Source organism: Leucoraja erinacea, chromosome 10, assembly GCF_028641065.1.
Source record: "Leucoraja erinacea ecotype New England chromosome 10, Leri_hhj_1, whole genome shotgun sequence".
NCBI classification, from domain to species: Eukaryota; Metazoa; Chordata; class Chondrichthyes; order Rajiformes; family Rajidae; genus Leucoraja; species Leucoraja erinaceus.
In genome coordinates this window covers 47872869-47884875 of record NC_073386.1, presented here as the reverse complement: position 1 = coordinate 47884875, position 12007 = coordinate 47872869, and the positions used below count along the sequence as shown (strand labels likewise).

Sequence of the window (12007 nt, the reverse complement as noted above, 5' to 3'; positions counted from 1 at the left end):
CACTCCAAAGACGTACAGGTTTGTAGGTTAATTGGCTTGGTAATATGTCAATTGTCCCCAGTGTGTGTAGAATAGTGTTAGTGTGGGGCGATTGCTGGTCGGCCCAGTCTCTGTGGGCCAAAGGGCCTGTTCCTGTGCTGTACCTCTAAACTAAATTAAAGAATCCAATGTATTAGTCATTTTATTTTCATTTTCAGCATTATGATGGTTTGAAATGTCAAGTAAAATAGAAACTACTCTAAATCATAAATATCATAACATTCTTACAGCATTTTTCTGTGTAAAAATATATTAGCTATTTTAACAATGAGCAACAACCACCAATCCTGTGGCTTTCATTATTGAACTTTCTTACATCTTCGTACCTCATTCCAGTGAAAAAGTATAATAATTCACCATGAATGATAATTACCCTATTAACCTATCAGTGGAAAACGCGTTTATTTTCTTTGTTAAGTTCCAATAATAGGCCGTCACATATTTTAAATATTTTGGATGTTGCATTGCACTGATATTTCCTTTTTATCCTCTGCAGATGTTGACGAATGTCTAGAACAAAACATCCATTGTGGGGCCAGTCGTATGTGCTTCAATATGAGAGGCAGTTATCAGTGCATAGACACACCTTGTCCACCAAAATACCAGAGAGATCCAGTTACTGGGTATGCTGCGCCAACGCATATAACGTTGTTCTACAGCTATTATTTGCTTCCTTGTTTTACTACATTTTTACAGACAAAAGGGAAACAGATTATAAACCTCACTTCATCCAAGCAGTGAACTGCACTTAATAAATACGTTTTCATTCATTCCCATAGCTTTTCTGATGCTCCTAATATAGTGTTAGTAAATCAAACTTAGAAATGATTGATTGACGTATTTCTTGGAAACATAATACCATATTACTATTTACATTCTAGTCTAACTAGAAGAGACAAAGTAGGAACTCATAAGATGGACACAAAATGCTGGGGCAACTCTGCGGGACAGGCAGCATCTCTGGTTAGAAGGAATGGGTGATGTTTCGGGTCAAGACCTTACTTCAGACTGAGAGTCAGGGGAGAGGGAGACACGGAGATATGGAAGGGTAGGGTGAAAAGAAGAGAAATCAAAGGGGACGAAGATCAAGGTCAGACTCTGAGTCTGAAGAAGGATCTCGTCCCAAAATGTCACCCATTCCTTCTATCCAGAGATGCTGCCTGTCCAGTCAAATAAAATAGAAACTAAATCATACATAGCATAACATTCTTACAACTTTTGTGTCTATCTTCAGTGTAACCAACATCTACAGTTCCTTCCTGCACAGGTAGGAACTCGTATTCTATTTTATCACTAAGCTACAGAAACGTTGAACAAATCCAACCTGATTGGGTTTTCTGATAGAATGTTGCATCCAGTAACCAGGTATTAACTATTAATTTTGGAATCAGTGAGCAAGTCACACATTAAATATTTTAAACGTTTTTTTGGTTTGAATAATTACTATTCATTTCTATAACTGTAAACATGTTTATACACCTGCAACCAAAAATCGGAATTAATCTGACCCGCTGAGTTACTCCAGCATTTTGTGTCTGTCTTCACTCTAGTGAACATAGATCTAATGTGAGAAGCTGCTTTCCACTGTAATTAATGTATGTAAAGGTCATCTGCAGCAAAACCTTGGAATAATTTTGGGAAAAGGAGTATCTTTCACAATGATTATGATAGAATGGATCAGAAGGCTTTATTCATTCTTTCAGTTTGTGAATTGAAATATATTTTTCTTTTTTAGATTTTGCCTGAAAAACTGTCCATCCAATGATCTGGAGTGTGCTCTCAGTCCCTACGCCTTGGAGTATAAACTTGTTGCCCTCCCGTTTGGTATTGCTGCTAACCAGGATCTTATCCGTCTGGTGGCTTATACTCATGATGGAGTGATGCATCCCAGAACTGTCTTCTATATTGTCGATGAGAACCCGCTGATACCTTTTGCCATTCGAGATGAGAACTTGAAAGGAGTTGTATTTACAACTAGACCACTACAAGAGCCTCAGACATATCGGATGAAAGTACGAGCTTCATCATACAGTGCAGATGGAAACATTGAATATCAGACTACTTTTATAGTTTATATTGCAGTGTCTGCATACCCATACTAAGAAGCACAACAACATATAATGTTTATTCACTCAAGTAAATAGGAATCAAGTCCACCGGAAGCAAATGTTTAAAATCTGCCATTATCTAATACAGTTGTGAAAATGGTGCTATGTTTTGGCAGTACACATACCTGAAGGTTGAAGACAGCAGGCAACACATTGCCAAGCTGTTCAAACAAGGGAAACAAATCATCATTCTCAACAATGGAAAGTTCTGACCAAATTACCACCGACCATTTAAAGTCATTACACTGTATAAGAAAGCGACAAGTTCTGGGAGTCAGATATCAAGATGTATTCTATTTTTATGAAATGTATATATGAACAATTCTGTGCATTTTATATGCAGTTACCTTTGGTGCATTTATTTTTTTCCTCAAAAGACTAAAGTGTAACATCAGATAATGAAATAAAGGTCACATCCTTGTAATTTGGTTTACAGTAAGCACTCCATTCATTCACTATCTTCAAATGCAACAGTCCAAGATTATTAAAATATTTATTGGGTTATTATGCTTTGACCATCCAAAACCTGGCTGGACGTAAAAGGCCCTTCTCCACACTTCATATTAAAACAACCGATCAAAAGTTTAGTCAGGTGATAAACAGCACGAGTCTCTCATTTCCTATTTCTTACAAGCATTTATATTCTGATGTTTGTATCAGATATATCTTCTCTTCAGCAACCATCAACCATAAAGATATTTTGCATCATTAACTTGTTAATTTGAATAAGTCTTGCACTTAAATTAACAGGGCAAGGAAAACAGTAACAGGTTGGAAAGAATCGACATGTGATTTTGAAAGACATCAGGTTTGACAAACGTTTTGGAATTTTTTTCATTTAAAATTATTTGTATTATTTATCACTATACTTATAAAACTCTGATCTTGTTTCTTTATTTTTTTGTGTAATCACATCCTGGCGAAAAAACGACGTGCTAACGGTAAAAATTTTACATATTCCGGTAGAGATTTTTCCCCTGGAGTCCGAAATCACCTTATCTGAAAAATTCATGCTTTATTTCTCGAGTTATTAATGACAATGTTCAAAAACCTGAAAAAACATGGCCACCTTTTGCTGATGACATCACAATGGATCTGCGCGCTGTGTTCCATGCGCTGCGAGTGAAGAACGGGCTCTCGGGTCCGTCTCGGTCGGGTCAGTCTCGGATCCGTCTTGGGTCGAGTCCCTCTCCCCCCTCCTCCTCCTTTGCCCCCCCCCAGGTCCTCTCTCCCCCCCCCCCCCCCCCCCCTGCTCTACCCCCCTTCTCCTCGTCCCCTTTCCTCCTCCTCTCCTGCTCTACCCCCCTCCTCCTTCCCCCCTGTCCACTCCTCTCTCTTCCCCTCTCTCTCTGTCTCTGCCCCACACTCTCTGCCTCTGGCCCCTCTCTCTGTGTCTCTGCCCCCTCTCTCTGTGCCCTCTCTCTCTCTACCCTCCCTCTCCGTCTCTAGATGCGCCTGTGAGTTGGGGGCTATGCGTGTGGATAGGGCGAGGATGGGGTAAAAAGAGCAAATTAATAATAATATAATATCAAGGGGGGTGGTTAGTGCGTGTGTGTGGGGCTGGTTAGTGTGTGTGTGAGATGCCGCAGCCCCCTGCCTTCCCCGCAACTGCTCGTTGAGGGGACGGGACCCATTTGGCCTAATAATATATATTTTTAAATTAAAACACAAGATGTAGCAGCAGAAGTATATCTTCCTCACCATTCAATATGCGCAGCAGAAGTATATCTTCCTCACCATTCAATATGCGCATGGTGAACACGGTGAATCTGCCCAGGCTTCAACTCCTTGCTGTTGGATCCTCCTCACGCTTTCAAAAATCCCCAATATTTCAAAAAATGATCTACTTCCACATCATGTACTTCTAATGATCTTGCCTCCACAACTCTGGGATAAAGAATTCTAGAGCTTAACCAATCTCTACAAAAAAAATCTCTACATAACTAAGTTTTAAATGACCAACCTCTGGCAACTATGTATTTCAGATTCTCCCACTGCTGAAAACATCTTTACATCTATCCTGTCACGTACCCTAGAGCTCTTAATTGTTTCAATAAGATGAACTTTCATTCTTTTAAACTCAAGAATCCAAACCAAACCTGTCTAGCCTCTTTTGATAGGACAGTGTGTAATTACTGTACAACCAGGAAGATCGTAAAATGCTCATTACAAAAATGGATTTTAAGTCAAAATGTTGCAAGATTCAAACCCATTCACCTTTATCTGAGAAGAGAGGGAGGAAGACAGCAAGAAACTACAGAGTACCTAAGTCCATTGATAGGTACAGGACCACCACCTTTCTTTGACCTGGCAAAACGGATAAAAAACAGAAATGCTCTGGAACGAAGGATGCTGGAAAATCGGTGGTGGACCTGCACATTAATGACGGAGAAGGTTGGAACTCGCAAGTATAATGGAGGAAATTTATACTTGTACTCAGAAGATGTAAGCGAGTACTAAACGAGTAATTTACATAGAGTATTCACATTGGAGAAGGATATGGAAGACAGTGAGATCAGTGTGGAGGTGTGTGTGTGACGCCACAGAATACTAATATACAAGAGCAGTTTGAGATCAAGAAGGAGGTGGAATTATAGGCCAATGTAAGCTTTGGAGAGGTGCAGAAGAGGTTTATATGAATGTTGCCTGGGTTAGGTGGTATTAGCTACAAGGAGAGGTTGGACAAACGCGTTTTCTCTGATATGCAAGAGGTTGAGGGAGATCAGATAGAAGTATATAAAATTATGAGAGGCATAGATGGGGTAGACAGAACCTTATTCCAAGGGTGGAAATGTCAAAGACTAGAAAGCATAGCTTTAAGGTGAAAGGTACAAACTTTAAAAGAGGAGTGCAGGGGAAGTTTTTGCAGAGCGTGGTGTGTGCCTGGAATGTGTTACCAAGGGTAGTGGTACAGTTGTACAGGGTCTTGGTGAGACCTGCAGTTGTACAGGGTCTTGGTGAGACCACACCTGGAGTATTGCGTACAGTTTTGGTCTCCAAATCTGAGGAAGGACATTATTGCCATAGAGGGAGTGCAGAGACGGTTCACCAGACTGATTCCTGGGATGTCAGGACTGTCTTATGAAGAAAGACTGGATAGACTTGGTTTATACTCTCTAGAATTTAGAAGATTGAGAGGGGATCTTATAGAAACTTACAAAATTCTTAAGGGGTTGGACAGGCTAGATGCAGGAAGATTGTTCCCGATGTTAGGGAAGTCCAGGACAAGGGGTCACAGCTTAAGGATAAAGGGGAAATCCTTTAAAACCGAGATGAGAAGAACTTTTTTCACGCAGAGAGTGGTGAATCTCTGGAACTCTCTGCCACAGAGGGTAGTTGAGGCCACTTCATTGGCTATATTTAAGAGGGAGTTAGATGTGGCCCTTGTGGCTAAGGGGATCAGGGGGTATGGAGAGAAGGCAGGTACGGGATACTGAGTTGGATGATCAGCCATGATCATATTGAATGGCGGTGCAGGCTCGAAGGGCCGAATGGCCTACTCCTGCACCTAATTTCTATGTTTCTATGTTTCTATGTTTCTATGGTAGAAGCTGATACAATAATTGTATTTGGGGCCTTTAAATAGGCACATGGATATACAGGGAATAGAGAGATATGGGTCATGTGCAGGCAGAAGAGATTAGTTTACCTTGGCATCATGTTCAGCACAAGCATTGTGGATCAAAGGGCGTGTTCCTGTGCTGTACTGTTCTATGTTAAATGATCTAGGGAGAGTAAAGCAAGCAAGAGAATGCAGGATAAATGGCGTGATACTGTGTGATGTGAAAGAAGAACAGGGGCCCTGCACATCCACATAGTTAATTGGGGATCTATTTCCATAAATAAGTACGGCCCACAGATGCAAGATAATACAACAGTTAGAGGGGAGTGGTGGGAGTGTGGAACTCACTCTCTGAAATAGTAACAAAGATCGAAACAATTGCAGACAATTTAAATGAACGGCCAACAGCAAGCAACTGGGATGTAAGTTGGACAAATGTGTGTCATTTACTTCCATGGAAAATCTGAATATCATAGCAAAATAGAATTGTACAGCACAGACAAGACCTTTCGGCCCACTTTGTCCATACTGACAATGATGTTTATCTATGCCGATCACATTTGCTTTCATTAGGCCTGGATCCCTCTATGCCTTTCCTATCCAAGTACCTGTCCATGTGGCTTTTAAACATTGTATTGAATTTGCCTCCACCACCTTGTCCGGCAGCTGTTCTAAATATTCACACCCTCTATGTGGAAATCTTAGTGCTGGGTTCTCCTTTAAATTTCTCATCTCACACCTTAAACCAGTGCCCTCTATTCCTAGACACTCGTGCCTAGGAAAAAAGGTCTCCATGTCTATCCATTCTATACCCTACAGAATTGTATGTCTCCACTATATTGTCACCCCTTAGCCTATCCGAATAACCCAACCTATCCAATCACTCCTTATATCTATGGTCTTCCATTCCAGGCAGCATCTGGCTGAATCTCTTCAGGAGTGCCAATTAGAACTGTACACAATTGTCTAACCAATGTTTTGTACAGTTACATGACATCCCAACTCTTATAATCAATCCCTCGACCTATGAATTCAAGCATAACAAATGCCTTCCACACTACCCTATCCACCTGTGTCGTCCACTGAGCAATGGACTTGTATCCCAAGGCCCCTCTGTAAATCAATGTTCCTATGGTCCTTGCCATTTACTCTAATTAGACCAAACCCATTCACCCTATTCACCCGTGTCTCTATTTTCATTGAGTTATGGTACTTCAATGTACATCTAAGCTCCTAAGGTGTCTGCTATTTACTCCAGATGTCCGACTATTTGACTTCAAATTTACCTGGATTAAATTCCATCTGCCACTGCTCCATTCCTTTACAGTGGATCTTTGTCCTGTTTGGTCCCTGTGTGGGAAGGAACAGCAGATGCTGGTTTATACCGAAGATAGACACAAAAAACTGGAGTAACTCAGCAGGTCAGACAGCAGCTCTGGAGAAAAGGAATAGGTGACGTTTTGTGTCGAGACCTTTCATCAGACTGAGAGTCAAGGGAAAGGGAAACGAGAGATATAGACGGTGATGTAGAGAGATATAGAAAAATGAATGAAAACTATGCAAAAAAGTAACAATGGTAAAGGAAATTGTCAGCTGTGGCCCAGGTGAGAACGAGTACAGACAATGATACACAACGAGACAACTTTAAAGCTGGTATGACTTGGGTGGGGGAGGGATGGGGAGTGAAGGAATGCAAGGGTTACTTGAAGTTAGAGAAATCAATAATTAGACCACTGTGTTGTAAGCTGCCCAAGCACAATATGAGATGTTGTTCCACCTATTTTCATTTGGCCTCACTTTGACAATGGAGGAGACCTCAGACTAAAAGGTCAGTGTGGGAATGGGAAGGATAATTAATGTGTTTGGCAACTGGCAATCTCCGGTACAGGAGAGATATAGAGAGATTAATAGCATAGTGTCAAGATGACAACTTCTCCCTTAATGTCAACAAAGTGAAGTTAACAGTTATCAACTTCAGGATGTGAGATGCTGTACATGGTCTATGTTGATGAAGTGGAGATGGTCAAGAGCTTCAAGTTCCCAGAAGTAAATGTAATAGTAAGATTAAACGAGAACTTACCAGTTTGAAGTTTGATCTTTATTTTATGAGGAGTTTCGTCGAGGGACTACGTGAAGAAGGCCGTCCAGGCGCATGCACGTCAAACTTCAAAGCAGCGGTGTGAAATCACAGATGATATATACCGAAGCATAATAGTAAGCTACGTGATACAAAACTTAACTTACCTTTGATCTTTATTAGGGTGGGAGCGGAGGGCACGTAGTCCCTCGACGTAACTCCTCATAAAATAAAGATCAAACTTCAAACTGGTAAGTTCTCGTTTAATCTTACTATTTTACTTTGTAGTCACGTGAGTGACTACGTGAAGATTTTAAAGCTTCTGTGATTTCAAGCCGAAGATTCAATTCCGGCGTATGACTGCATTTGTATTGACTCTATGAGTGAAAAACAGTCAATAACATGCAACCATAACATTTGTTAATCAGTTAATGGTTTGTTTTATGATAAACATTATGCCCCATTTTAATCACTGGGAACATTTAATACTGAATCCAAACAGTACCACCAATTACACCAGGGTCTGCAATCTCTTTGTGGTAATATTTGTAAACATCCTTTCATTTGACCATCCTGCGGCCGTGAGGATATGGTCTATTGGAACGTCCAAATAAGACTAAAACATTTTCAGTATCAATTCCTGAATCGAATATCACCTTATTCAGCCATCTTGAAATTGTTTGTGTTGTCACTTTTTTGTGTGGTTATTTATGGTTGATAAATAATGCGGATTCTACACCTCTAAGGTGCTTGGTGGTCTCAATGTAGTGTTTCAAATATGTAATTACGCCTAGTCTTTTCTGTAGGATATACTGAAAACCAATTTACACCCCGAGACTCCTGGTCTGCTCTGTTTTAGCAGGTCATAGACATAGAATGTAATTTCCTCTTCTGCCATTCCCATTCTGTCTACTCGTAACTTGGGTAAAGTTTGTACTCTTTGGGCTGATACTAAAGCCATTAACATGACTACTTTCATAGTGATTTTGTCTAAAGACAAATTTGAGATGGGACTCCAATTCCTAAGTAGTGTGAGTACATCCCTTACATTCCAGATTTCCGTATATCTCGGTCTGGGAGATTTAGCATTAAAGATGCCTTTCATATATCTACAAATCAAGGGGTGTGATCCTAGAACTTGTTGTTCCGATGTTCTCGATAAATATGCAGAGAGGGCACTCCTTGCAGCGTTGATCGCACTATACTTAAATTAGCATCAAAATGTAATGTTGACAAGAATTCTACAACATCTGACGTGTGCAGTATGATAATAATATTTTGTGTTGAACAAACTGCCCCCATTTCTTAATGTAAGAGATATACTGCTTCTGGGTATTATCCTTCCAGGATCCTGTAATTACATACATACTGCGATCCGTTAGTCTCTTCCAAGATATGGCCTTTTTTGAATCTGCAAATCAATAAATCAATACGATCATGTAAATGATGAAATCACCAGTTACAGGGTGCACGAGTAGGTTTTCTTGTCTTGAGACGTGCATTATAGGTTCTGTCATCATTTTTAACACTAGTTGATGCCATGGTTGTGTGGCCTGTCTGGAACCACGAACAATCCTGAAGCATTATCTTGTTTGATCTTCTGTAGACTACTGATCAGACAAAAGGGAGGAAATGCATATAAACATTCCACCCCAATTTAGCGTAAACACATCTACCCTTGTTGCACCTAGGTCTGGTTCCCACAACCATATTGAGGTAACTGGTGGTTCAATCTGGATGCAAACAAGTCAATTTCTGGTTTCCCAAATTTATTCACAATCTTATGGAAAATGTCACGGTTTAACAGTATACTGAGTTAGATGATCAGCCATGATCATATTGAATGGTGGTGCAGGCTCGAAGGGCCGAATGCCGCACTCCTGCACCTATTTTCTATGTTTCTAACATCCATTTTGTATTGTGATTAAATTTTCGTGACCTAGTGTCTGCAATATATTGAATTTACCTGGTAGGTAAATTTCAGAACAAAATCTCTCTGTTAATGCACCAGTGCCAATTCCTGTTTGCTAATCTGTCAAATGCTTCTGATTTGATTCCACCCATATGATTGACATATGCTACTGCCGTAGTATTGTCAATCTGAACCTGTACATGCAAATTTTGTACCTTGCGGTAAAGGGCTTTAAGCCCATGAAATACACTTAATAATTCAAGATAATTAATGCCATGTGTCTCGAGCAAAGGTTCTTCCTCTGCATACGATCTATCTCCACAGCTTGAGATGGTATCAGCATCTCCCCAATCTAGTGCACTTGCATCGGTTTGTAGGCTGATAGCTGGTGATTCAACCAGAATTTTTCTGTAAGATCAATCACCATTATTAATCCACCATTTTATATCATAATTGCTGTGTTTGGTAGTTACATGGGTCTATCAAATACCCGAAATGTCTTTTAACCTTTGCTCACTGCAGTTGATGGTAATGCAGTGGGCCAAGCTGAACAGCTGGAAAGAAACAATTAGTTTGCCAATTAGGCTTGTCACTTGGCTGATTGATGGTTGTTTGCCTGCAATTAGTTCCTTACATCCCACAATTCACTGTAGCTTTAGTCCTTGGGTAAATCACTGTCATGTGCTCTGAATTAATAGTGAACCTCAAGTAATCAATTATATTGTTAGATATCAATCTAGATTTATCTGGAAATAAAGAAGCCCAGATTTTGAATGTTAATTTGACTTTTAAACTGATGTTGTCGTTATGGCTTCAGTGCCACAACTAAATGTCATCCAAATAAACCATTATCAAATGGCCTTGGGCTCTTAACAATGCTAAGATTCTACTTGAATAATTCTAATCTCTTCTTTAGAGAACATGTATTTGTCTTGGAATATGTTGAGTAGGGGAATTTTCATTTTTTGGTAGAATTCAATTCTAAACCCCATTATACTGCACAGTATATAGGCATCAGATGTTATTTGTTGCCCTTCTATTAGGAAGAATTGTAATTTTCCCCCAATTTGTGAATAGGACACAACTGATGTGTTTGTCTCAGAACCAGAACCACCTACCTCAGGATTTGCTGGCGTCACTTTTTGTACCTTGCCCCTCGTGGGAATAACCATGTCCTCCACATCCTGGGGTCGTACGCCAATCTCGTGTATGCGGGTACGAGCGACTTGTTCCTTCACCAGTTCCAGCCACCCTTTGGTATGAATATTGCCTTCGTTATGGCAATTGTATATTAGATGGTTTACAGAGCCCTGCAAACTTAGGATGTATGTTAGGTCTTATTGTATTTTTGCGAATACAGTTTATTTCATATTGTGCATTACACATCATTCCCATAACATCCTGATGTGACGTTGTCACATTTCCTTCTTCCAGGTCTCTGGCAATGCCGTAATGCTTGACCACATTCTTAGTACCCGCTGTAACCTAATTTCTTGAACGCATACTACAGTGCCCATAACTCCAACTTCACTGTTGACAGATAGGACTGCTAGCAGATCGCAATTCTGCGGGATTTCATATTTGTTCTCAATCTCATCCATTGTTGGTTCTTCCAAATGATGGGAAAGCAGGTATTTATACTTCTGCTATATCCTCTTTTAGAGGTTGTACCTTTTTTCTGGGACTAGAGAACTTATGGACCAGCCCTGGTACATTTCTTTTTTGTGTATGGGCTCTGGTCCTTATATTATTCATTGTCAGAATATTCTGGATATTCCTCCTCATAATGGGTTTCACCTGGATATTCATCATCAGGTATTTCATGCGACGGCTCTCTCATAAGCCTACGCTTTTTTGTCCCTCTTTGGGGTACATCAAGCTCTACCATTGAGCTGTATACTGGCAGCCCACTTTTGGGTGCTGCTCCATATTCTGGGTCTCCTGTAGACCAACGCCTGTATTGTCTTTCGGACATTTCTGGTGCTGCCTCCATGTCAGGTCAGCCCATATATTCATCTTTATCATCAGGCATTTCGGTCGCTGGCTCAAATCTGGGCCAACGTTTCCCAGAACCTCTTCTGGGTGTTCCATGCGGTTGTTCTTTAACCCCGCGTTTTTTATACTCCTGGAGTTTGTTTTACCCATGAGGAATTCCAGTTTATAAATTCTATAGTTCAGACTCCTCAGAGTATTCCAGGCCTATTATTTCTTTATGGCCTTGCTCTCTGTGGGAGTTTCAAAGGGACTTTCTCCCCCGTGTAAAATAGTTATATCTTTACAATCGACTTTTTAGTCGGGCGCCCGCTACT

The 12007-nt window shown here is 40.4% G+C and overlaps 2 protein-coding genes across 2 annotated transcripts in view; both read left to right on the top strand.

Moving 5' to 3' along the window:
* Positions 1 to 2571, top strand: part of hmcn1 (hemicentin 1) — a 376776-nt gene extending 374205 nt beyond the window's left edge. Inside the window, 2 exon segments of the mRNA XM_055642165.1 lie at positions 536 to 662; positions 1775 to 2571. Coding sequence (XP_055498140.1) covers positions 536 to 662; positions 1775 to 2141 — 494 coding nt within the window. The 3' untranslated portion in view covers positions 2142 to 2571.
* A 1845-nt stretch (positions 2572 to 4416) lies between these two features.
* The window catches only part of prg4b (proteoglycan 4b), a 138309-nt gene continuing 130718 nt past the window's right edge, over positions 4417 to 12007 (top strand). The window contains exon 1 of the mRNA XM_055642159.1: positions 4417 to 4592. The gene's annotated coding sequence lies outside the window, so the exon portion shown is untranslated. The remainder of the gene's footprint in view (positions 4593 to 12007) is intronic.